The following is a 19,564-nucleotide window of genomic DNA, read 5'->3' as shown; positions in this document are numbered from 1 at the left end:
TCGCCAGCAGGGGTAAGAGCTCTCTAAACTTTGCCCAGGCTATTCTTATTCTAGCAGCTACACTTTCAGCGCACCCACCCCCACTACTAACTTGGTCGCCCAGATAGCGGAAGCTATCGACTACCTCTAGTTTTTCACCCTGGAATGAGATAGAAGTTGTTTCCTGTTTGTTTACAGTCTTTATTGCACCTGAACATCTGCCACAAACAAAAACTAACTTGCTAGTTAACCTGCCTTTGATGTTGCTGCACCTCTTATGTGTCCATAGCTTGCACCGGGTACATCTTATAGAGTTACTACCTACTCCTTTTCTACATACTGAGCAGGGCCATCTACCTGAAAGGGTTTGTGTTTTATCTATCTTCCTACTTATTAAGGATTTTGAGGCATTTTTTTTTTACACTCATGTTTAGTTTGATTTGGAAACTATTTGCCTAATTTCATGTTTACCATATTCATTGGTTTGGGCTGTTTTATTATTTTATGATGGTTGTCTCCTGGGAATGGACTGCATGATCGCAAAATAATTGGTTCATCTGAAATATATTATTACTCTGTGATGGATTGAGTATTAATAATTTATTACACAATGTAAATCAATTGTTATCGACCCAACTCGATGCAATGTGTGCCAGTTTGAGAATAGATGTTTCTATGAATTTTTCTCTGAATTTCTAAGAGACCAGAGTATAAAACTGACAAGTTTCATATTGGAAAAGATGAGAATATAACTCAGCAAGTGCAGCCTTGGTTATTTGATATGTAATTAGGTTATCATGGCTATTTAATATTCTTTTTTTCTACAGCTTTTCTTCGCTAACCTCATAAAATCCTTTAATAACTCTCCCTCTCTTTCATCATCATCACCATCATTGTTTAATGTCTGTTTTCCATGCTGGCATTGGTTGGATGGTTTGACTGAGGTCTGGAGAGCCAGTGGCTGCACCAGGCTCCAATCTGATCTGGAAATGTTTCTACAGCTGGATGCCCTTCCTAACTCTAACCACTCCAAGAGTATAGTGGGTGCTTTTTATGTGCCACCGGCAGGGGAGCCAGTCAGGCGGACCTGGCATTGGTCATGTTCAGATGGTGCTTTTTATGTGCCACCAGCACAAGAGCCAGTCAGGTGTTATTAGCATCGGCCACGATCAGTTGGTGCTTTTTACGTGCCACCGGCACATGAGCCAGTCAGGCGGTCCTGGCATCAACCACAGGAGCCAGTCAGTGGGTACTGGCCGCAGCTACAATATTGGTTTTACTTGACTCAACAGGTCTTCTCAAGCATATCATATCGCCCGATGCATTAGGGGCATTCTTAACAGAGTCAGACATGCGTGGCTGTGATCTCACTTAAGTTGCTGGCTCTTCTCAATCACAGCACATCTCCAAAAGTCCAGGTCTCCCGTCATTGCCTCTCTGAGGCCCAATGTTCGAAGGTCATGCTTCACCACCTCATGCCATGTCTTCCTGGGTCTATCTCTTCCACAGGTTCCTTCTACAGTTAGGGAGTGGCTGTCTTCATTCATACATAACACATGACCATACCAGTGCAGATGCCTCTTTTGCACACCACATTTGATGCTTCTTATTCCCAACTTTTCTCTCAGGGCACTTACACTCTGTTGTGTATGCACATTGACATTACACATCCAGCAGATCATACTAGTTTCATTTCTTTCAAGCCTATGCATGTCCTCAGCATTCATGGCCCATGTTTCACTGCTGTGTAGCATGGCAGTTCACACACTTGCATCATACAATCTACCTTTCACCTTGAGTGAGAGGCCCTTAGTTGCCAGCAGAGGTAGGAGCTCCCTGAACTTTGCCCAGGCTATTCTTACTCTAGTTGCTACACTCTCAGAGCAGCTACCTCCACTATAGACTTGGTTACCTTGGTAGTGGAAACTATTAACTACTTCTAGTTTCTTCCCCTGGCATGTGATGGAATCTGTTTTCTGTACATCTTCTGTGTTTATTGCCCCTGTGCATCTGCCACACACAAAAACTATTTCCCCCAGTTAACCTTTGATATTGCTGCACCTTTTATATGTCTATAGCTTACACTGGGTACATCGTATGGAGTTTCTACCCTTGCTTTTTCTACAGATCAAGCAGGGCCATCTACATGAAGGGGGTTGTGATTTGACAGCAAGGTCATCAACATAGAGGAGTTCCCAGGGGCAGCCTGTTTTGAATTCCTCTGTTATTGCCGGGAGGACTATAATGAATAAGAAGGGGCTGAAGATTTATCCTTGGTGAACCCCTACTTCTACTCAGAATTCTTCACTATACTCGTTGCCAACCCTCACCTTACTGACAGCATCCCTGTACAGGGCTTGTACAGCTCTTACCAACCATTTGTCTATCCCCAGTTTCCGCATTGACTACCAGATAAGGGATCAGGAGACCCTGTCAAACACTTTCTCCAAGTCAACAAAAGCCAAGTACAGAGGTTTATCTTTGACTAGGTATTTCTCCTGCAGTTGCCTTACCAGAAATACAGTTGCCTTACCAGAAATACAGAAGATACCAGATTGCTGTCTGACATACCCATTAAAATCTCCAGCCACAAAGATGAGATCATTGTTACTTGTCTTTGAGGTAGCCTGCGGAAGAATATCATAGAAGTGATCCTTCTGTTCATTTGGTAGGCCCACCTGTGGGGCGTAGGTAGAGATAATTGTAACTATACCATTCTGCAAGACTAGCCTGAGTTTAAGTACTCTATTGCACACCCTCACTATCTCTATGACTTTATACACCCATTTCTCTGCAAGAAGTATGCCCACACCCCCTATTCCATCACCATTACCTTCCCAGAAGAGTTTATACCTTTGTGCTTTGCCTGTGAGGACTCTGGCTGAAGCTCCTCTCCATCTTACCTCTTGAACGCAACATACATCAACATGTCTCTGTTCAAGCATCTCTACAATCTCGCTAGACCTACCTTTCAATGTGCCAACTCTGAAAACTGGGAAGCAGGAAGGAGAGATGTTATTCAGTATCTGAAAAGTAGGTTCCCGTAAATGTTTGGTAACAGGCATCATAATAGTTGTTCTTGCTTTTGACTTTCCGTCATTCAAACATGCTTAGAGTTGTTAAGGTTGTTACCTCTACAGGGGTGGGTGGGTGAGGAAGCATTGTATATGAAAGTGTTTGGGGCATTGTAGATATAAGTATTATGAGCCTAGAGGGTGAAGCATTACTGATGCTGCAGATATAAATGTGTAAATAAATAAAAAGTAAGTGGGCTACTATGTAGTCTAGAGATGGAGGGGAGGGTTGTGGAGAGAAAAGAGAGAGGGGAAGGGCAACTGGATGTCTGGTAAGAGAAAGAAATTTCCGGTAAGAGAGAGAGAAAGAAAAAGAAATTTCCGGTAAGAGAGAAAGAGATTTCTGGTAAAAGAGAGAGAGAAAGAGAAAGATTTCTGATAAGAGAGAGAGAGAAAGCGATTTCCTGTATTGGTGGCAGGGTGGGAAAGTGTGGGCGCAACCACTGATACTAAAGGTCATTTTAAGGGCTAGAGCAAACAAAAGAGAGATTCTTAGCTTAGCTGTGCATATTCTCGAGTGACATCAGCTGCCGAACACATGGAATAAACTAATGAAAGTCTGAGGGGTGGGGACAGATGTGAAGGCGACAGCCGGAAATGGACGAAGAACGCAGCTTTAGCTCTAGGCTTCAAAGAGAAATAACAGGGAGTAGCCATTGCAACGAGAGATAAGAGAGATACAGACAGGAATGAGAGAAATTATTTCTTTCTCTCTAATAATACATCCTGATCTAAGGAAACCTCTGATTCTGGCAATTACCATCCTATTGGTTTCACAGTATCTCAGATGGAGACAGCCATTAACAACAGTTTTCTGTAACAACTTGGATCTCCCTTCTTCATTAATGATCACCAGTATGACAGCTTTTCTATAATTAAATTATGGTGTTAAATTGGGCAACAGGTTAAGTCTACCAATCAAGAACATGAATGGTTCCTCTAATGGATTTCTGTCTACTTTCTGCCTTCCACATTTTACTTATAAGGCTTTAGACACTTGCCCAATGTGTCATTGCAATGCAATCAAACCTGAAGCCTAGGTAGTTGCAAAGTGAACATCTTAACCACACAGCCATGCCCCAACCTATTAGCGAATAATATTGATTTTATGGCTTGTTGGCCTTTCCTATAACTAGGAAATCAATGATGAAGTGAGACAAACACACTAAATTAACTGTCTCAAACTGAAGCAGGCATTGTGATGTGTAGTCAATATTGACAATAGAATAGCATCAATTGTCTTTGAAAAGCTGATTATGAAATCTGTACCTTATAGCCACTGTACCTATGGGTTGAGAAATTGATATCAGAAACCAAAACTCTTAACTCTGGTTAAAACAGATAAACTTGCCTGTTCATTATGAAGAAGGCTGTAAACCACAGAATACTTAGTTGTATTTAGTTATATTCTGTATACATTTTGAGTTTGATTATCTCTGGGATAAATTTGCCTTTCATCTTGTAAGTTGTTAAAATATATCCCAGTCAAGTACTAGCATCAATATGACATGGTTTCTTCATTCAGAATTTGTAGTCAAGTCCCCCAACTTAAAGGGATCAATTTTATGTAAGTTGTTTGATGATGACAAAGCATTTGTTGATGTGTAGTTGGCAAACAACTTATCTTTCTGATGAAGCATATTAAAAATATATACATAATAGACAGAATTGGTCATCCTGAAGTATAGATTTTCGATCATCATAAGATTGGATTCAAGAATAGAGCTGGAGGATATGTTGATTTGGTTGTGATTTAAACAAAACTGCTTTGGGTTCTTCCTTTTGTTACTGTGAATTTGGTTCTCTTTTTCTTAATTTATTAGAATACCTTCATTTATCTGTATATAATAAACTTAGTTTTCAACTGCACAGTTTTTATTTTCTTTAGTAGTACCACTGGTTATTTCAGGAACATTTCTTTTATGTCTAGTTGCTGTTGTTAAGTCCCAGGTCAGACCTGGAATAGCAGACACTTGATCAAAGGCATTCTGCTCTTTAAGATTCCCCTTTATCCAATCTGTCTTTTCCTCAACTCTTTGGACACCAACCCACCTGAAACTGCCTCTAGTTCTGTTATGCAATCTTCCTGTTTTAAAGTTATCTAGATTAAAACTTTCCATTAAAATTTGGTATTGATTTATGCTCCAAGTATTTAATATAGACAAAGTTAGATACTAAATCCTGCATTAATTTGAAGGGTATTTCAACAGAAATATGGTAACAAAAGGGTGACAATATGGTATGATTTGAGAGAGATTTTGGTTGCTATTTCTAGCAGGTTGTGGAACCATATTGAAACTTCATCATCATCATCATCTTGTATGTTTTTAGTATCTTGTTTGTTTAGTATCTTCTAAATCTAGTCTCTTCAAATCAGTATGAATGATTAAAATATTAACTTGGTTGTGTTGGTACAGGTATAGTTGTTTAGCTAAGAAATTCACTTCCCAACAATGTGGTTTCAGGTTCTAACTCATTACATGGCACCTTGGATAAATGTCTTCAACTATAGCCCCTAACCAGCTAATATCCTGTGAGTGAATTTGGTTGATGGAAACTGTAAAGAAACACATTATATGTGTGTTTGTGTATATGGCATGTTTGTGTTTGTCTCTCAGTGCTCAACAATCAGCGTTGGAAGTACATAACATGATAGATTCTGGGGTTGATTTGATGAATGGAACCCTTTCAAGATGGTACCCCAACATGGCAACAAGTCTTATAACTGAAACAAATAAAAGAATTTTACTGGAGTTATTAGAAAACAGAAAGAGAGAGAGACACAAACACACACACACTAAAGGGATCATAAAATGCAATAAGAATTAAAATAAACACAAGCACTATTTTAATATCACTTCGTTATTTTACCAGCTAACTATTCATTGGTTTGTTTAATGTGTTGATTGAACAATCAGTTGGCTGTTAGTTTTCTTCTCTCCTATTGTTATGTTTAATACAGACTTATCCACGTTTGTGGTGATTATTCTGTGACAGTAAATCCTTAGCTGGAAACTCATCGATATCCACTTCCATCACCAGAAGTGTAAGTGTTGTGTTTACTGCAACAGCTTACTCAGCACTCTGCTTCATGGTTGAATGGTTTGGTAGAACATCTAAATACAGAGACTATTGATCCAACTCTTAAGCTCTTAATCCTTTTGCATTCAAATTACTTTGTCAAATGTAATGCTTGAATTTATCATGCATTATCTTGTAGCTTGGAAATTTTGATGTGGTAGCTATTTATTTTTAGAATGACATTGTTGGATTAGTGTGAGAAGCCACATCTGGCTGGTTTGAACATAAAACAGATAAACTATTTTGGCTGGATATGGTTGGTTTAAATGCTAGAGTGGCTGAATATGGTTGGTTTAAATGCTAGAGTGGCTGAATATGGTTGGTTTAAATGCTAGAGTGCTTATCCTTTGTAATTGGAACTATCAAGTCACCAGAAACTGGATTTTTGGATTCATTTTTGCACTATACCTGGAAAATGAACATTATTCATTCCCTTCACACATTTCCTTAATTGTAAATCTTGTAAAAATTTTCCCTTACTGGAATATGAAGACATTGAGTGAGACCTGTAAGCTGTTTTTATAATCTTCCAACTTATGGTAAAAATGGAAACATGTAAACTTGAGGGCGTGTGTGAAAAGGAAAAGGCAGGGAATAAAGTAACAGACTTGATTCTGTTGTTTTAATGTTTCTCTTGAAATACATGGCCTTTATTTCAGTTAATATATAAATTAAATGTAGAATTTACAGAAATAACTTCCTCATTATTAAGCTGGTATTTGGAACATAAATTAATAAGGAAATTTTGATGGAAGGTTTTAATTTAGATCACAATAAAACAGGTAATTCATATAGAGTCAGGGAATGATGTCAGGCAGGTTGGCTTCAGGAAGGAACTGGAAGAATGCATGTGCATGTAAGTTTTTTTTTTTTTTGAAGTTCTCTTCATTGAAAGGAAAATGCATTGAAATGTGTGTGTGTATTACTCCCATATATATACACTCACATATATGAGCACATACCATATTTTTAACATGTTTATTGTGAAAGTAGTTACATTTGCAACCATTAACAGAACAGATACTAAATGCAGTAATATATAAATATGTATTATTATTGTTGTTTGTTATAATGTCTTTGAACATTCTGCTTTTTATTTATTTATTTATTTATTTTTTTTTTTTTTTACATAGAATGAATATTTATGCTATCTTTGTTTTATTTTGTAGGTTTTCTTAAAGGAAAGTCAAACATCTGTAATTGTTACCGATGACTGTATTGAGGGCCCTCTTAAGGTAAAAACACTCTACTCTTTATTGTTTAAATTCAGATGCTGTAATAATTAATTTCTTCTTCATATACAAATCATAATCATTTGTTTCTAGTGAAGGCCTGATCTGGTGAGTTTGAACACAAAACAGATAGAATACTTGGGCTGGGTATGACTGGCTTGAATACTAAAGGGTTAAGTACCATGGAACCAGGATAAACTCCAGCCTAATGAACTTTTGGGACTGAAGCAGACTATTTCTAAGACTATTTTATTAAACAACTGTAATGATTTCAAATCCTGAGATGGACATGGATCAGGCAATGGGAAGCTTTTTATCTTCAAGAGATTATAGAATCTATGGGATCATCAGTAGTTGAATCCCCTTAAAAATATTAATGTATTAAACCATTTCTAGATATAATTTTCATGGGCATCTATGGAATAAAAAAGGTAGTGATATTTGAATTTAGTTGCTTTTTTTCAATTTAATTTTGTTTTCTCTTGAAATGTTAAATTTTAAGAGTGGTTTTAAGTTTTTAAAAGCAAGGAAATTTACAAATGTGATATTCTATTCTATTAATTCCAAAAGACGTTTTTTTTAATTGGTATTAGCTTATTTTGCAGTGTGTTTTAATTTTCTAAATATTTCAATACAGTTTTTATTTATTACTGAATATTTTTAGGTTGGTGCTCCTGTTCTGGTTAACATGTCAGAGACTAATCATTCAGCTGAAGGTGTTGTTAACAAAGTCAATGACTGTAGCATGTACACTGTTGGTGAGTATTGTCTTCAACTGATATTTCTTCAATTTCTATAGTAATGCAATCTACTGAGAAACTTTTGTTCTGGAACAATATATACACATATATACAATATATGCACATATATACAAAAATACACCTATACACAAAAATACACATACATATGCATAAATATGTGAAGGTGCATGGCTCAGTGGTTAGAGCGTTGAGCTTACAATCGTGAGGTTGTGAGTTCGAATCTCAGACCAGGCTGCGTGTTGTGTTCTTGAGCAAGACACTTTATTTCATGTTGCTCCAGTTCACTCAGCTGTAGAAATGAGTTGCGATGTCACAGGTGTCAAGCCATATCGGCCTTTGCCTTTCCCTTGGATAACACTGGTGGTGTGGAGAGGGAAGGTCGGTATGCATGGACGACTGCTGGTCTTCCGTAAACAACCTTGCCAGGAATTGTGCCTGGGAGGGTAACTTTCTAGGTGCGATCCCATGGTCAGTCATGACCGAAGGGGATCTCAGCAGCAATGCATAAATATCAGCCATACTATTCTACATTTTCGAGATGAGGAATTATGTTCATTGTTTACAATGGATCGATAGGTGTCCTCAGCCTGTTCGTTGTTTCCACGGGCATATAGTATAGTGGATAAGAGCGCAGGCTACTAACCCTTGGATTCTGAGTTCAATCCTAGGCAGGGACTTGGGAAATAATATCAACAAAAAATAATGTCAGCAAAAAAAGAAAACCTTAGGAAGGAGAACAGAGTACCTTGTTAGTCAAATAAAGGCTTGGGTTCGAAATTCCACCAGGACACCTGATGAACATTGTGGAAACAACAAACAAAGTGAGGATACCTATCTATCCATTGTAAATAATGTATATCAGCCATAGTACTCAACTGGTACTTATTTTATAGACACTGAAAAGATGACAGGCAAAGGTTGACCGTAGAACTCAGAACATATAGAGCTGGAAGAAATTGTCACAAAGCATTTTGATTCTTTCCAGCTTGACATCTTAATAATAATAATAATAATAATAATAATAATAATAATAATAATATAATAATAATATTAATAATATAATAATAATATTAATAATATAAATTTTATTTTGTAGTGTTTGATGATGGAGATGAGAGGACACTCAGAAGAACTCAATTATGTTTAAAAGGAGAGAAACACTTTGTAGAAAGTGAAGTAAGGATATTTATACTTATGTTGATGTTGTAAAGGTGTGTTTGTGAGTGTGTATAAGTGTTTTCAAGATTGAGTAACTACAAACGAAGCATATGATTGTATAAATCACGTAGCTTGTGAAGTTGAAAGTTTGTAGTATGCTGTTAGATTAATGTAGCCTTATATTAATGTTACAGATTTTTTTTTTTAATGTTGACTTTGAGTTCTGTCTTAGTGAGCAGTCACTTTTTACTATCAATTTGAACATGAATATGTGGTAGTAAATTGATAACTTATTATTAATTAACTTCTTTTTCCTGATTGAAAATGAATATTTCCTCAGTCTTCTTGTGGTGACCGAGTATTTTACATGTATAAAATCTTTTGTCTGTTTATACTTATCAGTCTTCCATTTTGAATGTTATCAGAATATAACATACATATTTAACTTTTATATGTCTTGATATTGCAGACTCTGGACCATTTGCCTCTGTCTCACCCAGAACACTTTGGGACTCCAGTAATGCAGAGTAAGAAAGGGAAAAGAGGAAGGTATTCTGCTTCAGGGTAAGTAATCTTATATAGCTGGAGTCATAATTGTTAAATTTAGTATAACTTTATACCTCCTCCTCCCATCCTGATTGTATCAACAAGAAAAATAGTACTCAATACATGTTTATGAATGTTAATTTATAAGCATCTTTATTTTTTATGTCTGTTTTCCCAAAAGTTGCCACATGCTTGTTTGGATTGTATGAATCTTCTCAAGCATAGGTTCCTGTCATTGCTGTCACTCTACAAACCTCAAGCAATGCCCACAATGAGATATTGTGGGGGCAGTGCTGCTGCAAACACAGGCATCCCACACAGCATCCAGAAAAGCGCCACCCAACTGATTGGTATAGAGTCACTTTCAACCTCTGGTCCATGGGAATGTTGTCTCTTCTCTCTTTTTCTACTATTGTTACAATGGTCTTTGCTTCTTAGAGCTGGCTAACCCAGCCATCTCCATTCAAACACTTTTATCACACTTTTCTTTCCTTTTGTTATCACTATTGTTATGCTCAGCCCTCATCCTGCACTAATTGCTAATCCCAGTTTTTGCTTTCCAGAACATTGACCCTCTGGAATTCTTACTGGTTTAGTTTGACTTGATTCCATATATGTTCAAGAGGAACATATATGGTATCTCACTGGTCTTGGAGAGCTTGCAAAGGCATTGAGTTCTGTCTTAGTGAGCAGTCACTTTTTACTATCAATTTGAACATGAATATGTGGTAGTAAATTGATAACTTATTATTAATTAACTTCTTTTTCCTGATTGAAAATGAATATTTCCTCAGTCTTCTTGTGGTGACCGAGTATTTTACATGTATAAAATCTTTTGTCTGTTTATACTTATCAGTCTTCCATTTTGAATGTTATCAGAATATAACATACATATTTAACTTTTATATGTCTTGATATTGCAGACTCTGGACCATTTGCCTCTGTCTCACCCATCTGTTGAGATGCACTCTACTAAAAGCATCAACGAGCCAGAATAGTGCAAACATAAGATGACATGCAATAATACGCTTGCTTTGATATCAACCATTGATTATGCGTAATAGTGTTGATTAACACACAGTAAATTTAATTTGTTGTATAGTCCCAGGTTTATTTGGGATTATTGTAAAGGGAAGAACAGGAAAAAAGATCCTAACATGACAAGATAGATATATACATTTTCACTTTCTCATTGAAGCAATTTCTTTTCTTTTATGCTACTTGGAAAGACATAAACATAGTATATGGCATTTCCCTTCCCTTAAAATGGAGGGCTTACATACCTAGTCAGAAAGGAGGACAATGTTTAGTTTTGATGATTTGGTAATTGTATTTATTCTGGAGAACAGCATTAACATTGATCGAACAGCCTGTCTTCATCTTTCAGGGCTGATTATGAAGAAGACAGCAGCTCCGAAGACAGTCCGCCTAAAAGAGCATCGTACAAAGGACGATTTCAAGAACTCGTTGGAAAAGTGATGTGTATGGAAACTGGAGATAAGAGAAAATCCCCTTTATATGTACCTGTTCTCGTTGTTTTACCTGATGCTCATCAAGTTGAATTGAAGAACAAAGATCACCTGCTTGTGCGGTCATTTAAAGATGGAAAATTGTAAGTAAAAACTTGAATATATAAAACACATTGACAAATGTATGGGTTCTATAGAAAATGTTGAATATTTTGCAAACTTTTAACATTTGTTAATCCTTTTGTATTTGGAAGATAATTGCATGTGCCATGTGTGTGTTTTGTGGTTTATTAAATTGCTCAATTCAAACGTGTGTAGTCTGTATTGTGCTTGTGAGTGTGTGATGGCCAAAAATATAATTATAAAATAATTATAAAAATATAATTAAATCCATGGTTTTGTATATGTAGACACACCACTGTGTTTTCTGCCAATTAGCAAGTGTATTTCTCTTTGTCAATTGCTTAAAAATATAAAAATAAAAAAAATTGCTTTGATATTTTTGTGCTCATATAAATGTTTTAAAATACTTTTATCAAATGGTAGTCAATGGTAGAATGGTGGATAAAATACCTTGTATTATTTGATTACGCCCTGTTATGTTCTTCATCCAAATCCCACTGAGATCACCTTTGGCTGACTTCTGAGATTGATAAAATAAGCATCAGTCAAAGTACTGGGATTAATATAATCAACTATATTGTTAAAGCCTGTTCCTCCAGTGTAGGTAGGCCATAGTACAATGACTAATGCATTGCACTCATTATATTGGTCACTGGCACAATGACTGATATCAGTAAATGAATTTAAATGATATGTGATTATCTATTTACAAATACGTTGTTGGGTTCAGTCCCACAACATTGCACATAAAACACGAGTCTTCTACTGAAAAATTATAAAGAATTGTGAAAATGAACTTTCATGTTTCTTTTTTATGGTAAATGACAATTTACTGTTTGATTTTGTGTTGTACAAACGCTTTATGATGTGTCTCTCCCTTTGAAAGAAGAGTATTATTTAATTTTACTTTTCTGTGATTAAGTGTAAAGATACATTAATGTTTCCAAAAGTGTTTTTAGCATTTGAAATGCTTTATGTATTCTTGCTGTACATGAAACTATGATGGAAAATTTTATATTTAAATATGAACATTTGATATGAATAATGCTGTTATTTGAACAGACTCACTGCATGATGCTGTTTTTATAGTTAGCTAGACTAGGCTGTAAATAAGTTATGTGATTTAGATATGGACGTAGTACACTACTGGTAATAGGATACAAAATATGGACACTTCAACAGTACTTCAATACTCCAAATGATAAAGCCAACCATGATGTTGTCATTGTACAATATTTGATTGTCAAATATTTTACATTAGATAGTTTTCCTTATATAGACTACTTGTTTATAATATCCACAAGATTTCAACTTGCCATGTACAAGTAACCTAACTATCTGTTTTTTCTTCTCTACATATATATTTATGGTTTATAAATTATTTTATATAAACATTTAATGTAATTTCATTTGTTTAAAAAAGAATGTGAAAATGAATTTAAAGTTGGTTTTTTAACATTTTTTTTATTTCTTGATTTTCAGTATCACAATATCAAAGAAAGATCTGAAAGACTTTACTCGTGAAATAGCTCTGAAAAATGAAGACAAAGGATTGAAAGCTGGTAAGATTTAAACAATTATTTCTAATTTTATTGAATTTTAGCTATCTCAAAGTTTAATGTTTACTTTTTTGTAAAAGTTTTCTTGAAAATAATCATTTTGTTGATTACAAAATGATTATATCCAGTAGTTTTTATTGCATTTAATTTTTCTATGAAGCACTCAGTCCACACTGTAAGGTGGTTGCTGTTAGGAATGGCATGCAGCTGTAAAAACCCTGACAAACAGACAGAAAAGCCTGATGCAATCTGCCTAGTCTCCTCCCCCCTACCAAATTGCCCAAACCATGCTGTTAAATGATGATGATGATGATTCATTTTTATTACACCAATATGATGTGCCTATAACTGAATTCTCATTACAGAGAGTAAAATTTATGTGGATATGAGAATCTAGTCAAATGTTTAATTAACTGATTTAAAGAGCCACAGTATTGACCAAGTTTTTATTACATACATTTAGTAATGTCAGGATATATTTAGAATTAGATTCTAGAAAGATTTGAGAAAAGTGGTGATATTTTTTTAGTATTAGTGTGATATTGTTGATGTAAAGAAATAAAAATGTTTGGTTTGGTTTGGTTGGTTATTGGCAATTTTGGTTAGTTGCATACTATGTTGAAAAGCAGAAATCATACAATATATTCCATCATAGTTAAAATAAAAAAAAAAAAGAAAACTTATATGATGTAAAGCTTATTAAATTAATGCTATCTTTAGCACTGGCTATAATATACATGTATATTTGTTTATGTGAGCTGGAAAAACAGCTCTCTTATTGCTATATATGTTTTCTCTATTGGTGTGTGTGTGATTTCATTTTCATTCTCTTTCAAGTCCCATGTTTGCAATTTTGATATTTTTCATATTTTTATATTAAGAAACGTGCCCAACAGTTGGCTATTTTATTACATAATTTCTAATTTTTATTTTCATTTTCAAGCTATGGAGAAAGCATTATTATACTTTGATTGTCATGAACTTCCACAGAACTGGACTAAAGAAGAATTACTTGGGACTGATGATGATAGTGAAAATGATGATGAAGATGTAAGTAAACAAAATTCCTCTTTATTTAATCTCTCCCCTCTCTTTATCTGTCTATCTATATTTCTCAATTATAAATTTGAGAATAAATTAAAGGAAACATGTAACTATATAAAACAATTTATTTTATGTTATCTACTTATATAATCTATTTTAAGTACAGTTCTGAAATTAGCAGTACTAAAATATCAAATTTTGAGATGTGGTCTTGCTAGTACTGACTTCATATTTCAATATCTATTATTTTAATGGTGTTTTTCCTTGCAATAAAAGTTTTGTCTCATTGTCAGTCAATTTCCAAAATGTGTATTTTTACGAGTATTTTTGTACTACAAATAAATGAAAGTTAATTTAATTTCAAATATATTTAGTATGTATAGCTATAGGGGATACTCTTGAGAAAGTTAACAGATTGAAGCTTCTGATTTATAGATTATTGTTCAACCAGGGAAAATAAACCTTTCGTTTGAATAGAAACAAAATAGAAACAAAATTGTTGTAGTAGTGTGGCATATAAAGTGAAGTTTGTCTTAATAAATAAAGGTCAGATGTTCAGAGCAACATTGTTTTTTTTTTTTAGGAATTAGTTTTTCATTTCAGTTTCTACAGCAAGACACCTGTTTATGTCCTATCATAGTTTAACATCTCATCACCTGGCACAAAGCTACCCGCTTCAATATTACTCACCCTCTCAGGTGAGAAGTCTTTGTCTTGGCATATGTTCTACAAGCAGGACTGACAGATCAACAAAAGGAACATCTCTATGAGTCCCTTCTGCAGATTGCCTTGATGATGGATGGCAGACTCTATTATCTTAGCTGGTAATTTCAATCTGCATGTTGGATAATACTCCAATAGAATTCATGGTGTATATAGAACTTATGGCTTTGGTTCTAGAAGAAAGGATAGAATAAGGCTGTGGGAATTCTGTGATGCTAATGACTTTTTGATTTTGTGCCAGGAAGAAGTACTATTGCAGGAGAAATATTTAGCAAAAAAGTAAACTGCTGTACTTAGCTCCCTGATCTGGTGGTTATTGTGGAAGCTAGGAGTAGATGAATGGCTAGTGAGAGCCATTGAAGTCATGTACAGGGATACTGTCAGCAACTGAGAATTACATATGAGTACAGTAGGTAAGATTCATTAGGATTTTGTTATCAGGCCCTTCCTGTTATCATAGTTCTCCAGTCCATAAAGGAGGAATTTAAGATTGGTAGATTATGGGAACTCCTCTGTACTGCTAACCTGGTTTTATAGCTGAAATTGTTATAGAATTTAAAAAATGGTAAAATTCTATAAAAGAAACAAATAAAATCATATAAGAACAAGTGTTATATTATGTTTTTTTTTGTTATATTTTCTGTTATTTTTCTTCGTTTCCAGTCCTCCGATGATGAACCTTGTGAAGAAGAAGATCGATTTGTAGCTCAGTTGTATAAATTTATGGACGACAGAGGTGTGTATTAAACTTATTTGCTGATGCTTTTCTTTATCTTTTGTCAGATGTAACTAAAATGATGATTTTCAAACAGCAGAGAAAACTTAATGTTTGGTTAATTATTATAGTAATGTAGTTATTGCATTGATCACGCTAAGCTGATTTTCTGTAATTTCTTAGCTTAGTATATCTTTGATTATCTATGCTGGTTTCAGTGTAATTTTGTTGTTAAGCCAACCTTTTTGACTGTGGTGTCCTGCCTTTGTTGGCTATTGCATTAATAAGACAGGATAGATTTTATAAGTTGGGTCTAGTTGTAACAGATAGCTTTAGTATTGGGGTTTTACTACTAAATTCTCTTAACAATGTCAGTGATGGACAATAAACTGAAGATGGCAAGTTGTTAATATTCTATATGAACATTAGAGAATTTAGCTGGCATTGATTACCCTTTTAGCTTTTAAATTTAACTCCTTGTGTTGTTGTCTGTGACTTAATACTATTTACCTATTATCAAAATCAAATTTACATTTCCAAACAGGAACACCAATCAATAAAGGACCTTCATTAGGGAACAGAGATTTGAATTTGTATAAGCTCTTCAAAATTGTTCAGAACTTCGGAGGATATAATAAGGTACAGTTTATATATTGACATTTTTTCTTCCTCTCTACCTACTGTAAGAGATAGGGAGAGAGAAAGTGAGAGTGAGAGTGACAAGAAATGTTAACACTTTCATAAATATTTCTTTTTGTAATTATTTTTGTATATGAATTCTGCTTTATGTAGGAAATAAGTGTAATTTGCTCAGCCATCACTTATACATATGATCAGACATTCCACAAATGTTGCTGTCAATTCTTGTCAGTTTCAACTCATGATACTAATTCTCATTATATCTATGCCAGAAAATCAAAATATTAATGATCTTGATCCCCTTAACCATAATTTTCACCAGTGAGACTGTACACCTTCATTATAAAGATAAAAAAATAAATAAACAGAGCAATAATGATGTGTATATGAGCATCTGCCTGTGCACATTGGTGAAATTGGATAAACAGAAACTATTGAAGCCTATCAGAATTATTGGAATTATGGATTGAATTAGTTCTTGTGCGACAGACTTAATTGATTGTGCAATTTAACAATTTAACACCACCACTTACCTTTGGGTACCTTTAGCAAAGTATATTATGTTATCAATATCTGAACAGGTGTCCAGTATAAGGTAAGTTGAAATCTTGCTGCACGGTTTCTCCCTATCAATTGTAGTTTTTTACTAACTTACTCCCCAACCAGTTTTGGTGGTTTTGCAAAATGGTCACTGGCACTTTCGTCTAATGAAACCATGATCAAATTAAAAACAAAGCAAAGCGAAAACAAAGAGATTTATAAAAACTGAGAAATCTATGAAATTTGAAACCATTTTATTTGGGATTCTATTTGAATCATTGTTCACTGCATTTCTGAAAGTGATAGGAGGAGTGCCTGTTAACTCAGTGAAATTGGAAGAGCACCGTCTCTTTTTTTTTCCCTTTGGCGATATATAGCAAATGAAATTAACATACATAACACAAAAATATGTTTTTGTGTGTACATGGTGGGGTTTGTACATCCATCTAGCAAATTCCACTTACAGAATATTGGTCAATCTAAACACTTGCCCATGGATTGAGATTAAGATCAGAACCATGTGTTTTAGAAGTAGAATTCTTAAGTACACAGCCATACCTAAGAGCTTAGAAGTATCTTCATATTTTATATCCATTTTTTCTTTTTCTTTTCTTCTTGTAGGTTACAAACACAATGAAATGGAGATGGGTCTACTCAAAAATGAAAATGCCTGCATCCAATAATGGCTCACATCAGATAAAGAATGCATATAAGAAGTAAGTTCCTTTTTAAATTTTGGATTTATGCTATATATTGTAAATCTTGAAGGATGATTATTTTTTGCCAATAACAGTAAACAAGCTGATGTAGCTTATTTAAACAATTAGAATTTACATTTGACGGATATTTTACATTTGACAGCTATGCCCATGGGCATATGGCATAGTGGTTAAGAGCGCAGGCTACTGACCCTACGATTCCAAGCAGTGACCTGAACAATAACAATTATAATAATAATAATAATAATAACATCGAAAAATACCTTAGGAATGAGGACCCAGGTTCGAAATTTCTACAAGACACCTGATGAAGGTTGGAGGGTATATCAGTCTAAATGTGTTAACAACAAACAAGATGAGGACAAATATCTGTCAAATGTAAATAATGTACATAATTCCTCATCTCTTAAATATAGAACTGAATTAAAATTTAGTTCTAATTTTTTTGGATGATTTCCACAATGATTACTTTATACCAGGTACATATTTTATGGCTTGCACTGGTAAAGTTCAAAGGTCACATGAGAGCAATGTTTCTTCTAAGTTTTCTGGCCTTCAACATACAAAAATTTTGTTGCATAATTTTTTTTTTTTTTTGCCTGACATAATTATGTGTACAATGAAGGAATAATATACATAATTATACACTACTACATTATTTTAGGTAATGAACGCTTCATGCAGTCATTACTTTCTTGTGTGAAGATGACGAGCTGGCAAAATAATTAATGCATTGGAAAAAATGCTTAGCAAGCTTTTCTTCTGACTCATTACACTCTGAGTTCAAATGCCATTGATATCCATTTTGTCTTTCATCCTTTCGAGGTCAATAAAATGAAGTACCAGTTAAGTCTTGGGGTTGATGTTTGTGACTTCCCCCCTTACCTCAAAATTACTGGTCTTGTGCTTAAATCTGAAATATTTATTTTCTTGTGTACACCTAAATTTCTTTTGTGCACTGGTTACAAAACTTGTTTGCATGGCTTAGAAGGTGCAGTGATATGTTGTACACAAATGCATATTATATACATGAATAAATACAATATATTTTATATTTTTGTGATGAAACTTTTCTTATTTTCTCTTCAGATACTTGCATGCATTTGAAGATTTTTATCGCAAACTTGGAAGTACAATGGGAACAATTAGCCGTCCAAGAAGCAGTCGACACAGTACAGGAAGAAGCATTTTGTTTTTAAGAGCTAGAGATAGCTGTCGTTCACCACGTGATCGGAAAAATGCTGTTAAAGAAGAAGAAAAGGTAAGTTCCCATGTTCTTTTGGAAAATTCTGTTTTAAACATGATTGGTTTAATAGCTTCATTTAATGATAATACAGTAGAGCTGATCTTATTTTAAATAATTACTTTTTACTTTCTTGACCTAATCACCGGGGTATTTCAGTAATTACTGATTAACAGTGAAGTCAAATGTTTAAAGAATTTTGAGTGATTCTTTAATGTCACATATAAATGTCTTTATGCCTTAAAACCAAGGTACCTCTTAAAAAGCCTGGGTGTGGGTGCTGGTGCCATGTAAAAATCACTGGTGATGGCACCACATAAAAAAACCCCACTCTGTAAAGTGGTTGGCATTCGGAAGTGCATCCAGCTGTAGAAACCAGGCCGAAGCAGATTATGGAACCTGCTGTGGCATGGAAAACAAACATCAAATGTTGACGATGATATATATATATATATATCTTCCTTATCGATTGTTCAACACATTCTGTGTATGTAAGTATATTTGCTTCAATATAACTGTCACCACCTGAGCTATACTACACTTAATGTATTGTGAGAGTAAAGCTATGTGTTGGTATGCTTTTATTGGCATTTGATATATACATAATGCATTATGAGTGGCTGTGTGGTAAGTAGCTTGCTTACGAACCACATGGTTCCGGGTTCAGTCCCACTGCGTGGCACCTTGGGCAAGTGTCTTCTACTATAGCCTCGGGCCGACCAAAGCCTTGTGAGTGGATCTGGTAGACGGAAACTGAAAGAAGCCTGTCGTATATATGTGCAAGATTCTTGATGTGGATACGTGTGTTGAAAGAAATACAATTAAACCTTGGGAGATGCATTATGCCGGTAATAAACACACGCACTGGTTCAGTCCTTTATTAATTTATATAGTTTTTTGTTAAATTATTTCATTGCACTCTTTACTGAAGAGATTGCAAGAACAAACAGTTTCGAAAC

The 19,564-nt window shown here is 34.7% G+C and overlaps 1 protein-coding gene across 1 annotated transcript in view; it reads left to right on the top strand.

Annotated features, from left to right (window-relative positions):
- The window catches only part of LOC106874410 (AT-rich interactive domain-containing protein 4B), a 96,561-nt gene that overhangs the window by 42,532 nt on the left and 34,465 nt on the right, over positions 1 to 19,564 (top strand). Inside the window, exons 3-13 of the mRNA XM_052973473.1 lie at positions 7,304 to 7,369; positions 8,031 to 8,124; positions 9,224 to 9,303; positions 9,755 to 9,849; positions 11,219 to 11,443; positions 12,906 to 12,985; positions 13,926 to 14,032; positions 15,413 to 15,485; positions 16,009 to 16,103; positions 17,265 to 17,359; positions 18,452 to 18,623. Of these exons, the coding sequence (XP_052829433.1) occupies positions 7,304 to 7,369; positions 8,031 to 8,124; positions 9,224 to 9,303; positions 9,755 to 9,849; positions 11,219 to 11,443; positions 12,906 to 12,985; positions 13,926 to 14,032; positions 15,413 to 15,485; positions 16,009 to 16,103; positions 17,265 to 17,359; positions 18,452 to 18,623 (1,182 nt within the window). The remainder of the gene's footprint in view (positions 1 to 7,303; positions 7,370 to 8,030; positions 8,125 to 9,223; positions 9,304 to 9,754; positions 9,850 to 11,218; positions 11,444 to 12,905; positions 12,986 to 13,925; positions 14,033 to 15,412; positions 15,486 to 16,008; positions 16,104 to 17,264; positions 17,360 to 18,451; positions 18,624 to 19,564) is intronic.

This window comes from Octopus bimaculoides, chromosome 16 (genome assembly GCF_001194135.2).
Source record: "Octopus bimaculoides isolate UCB-OBI-ISO-001 chromosome 16, ASM119413v2, whole genome shotgun sequence".
NCBI lineage: Eukaryota > Metazoa > Mollusca > Cephalopoda > Octopoda > Octopodidae > Octopus > Octopus bimaculoides.
The sequence above is the reverse complement of the archived record's forward strand: the minus strand, read 5'-3'. Positions and strand labels throughout refer to the sequence as shown.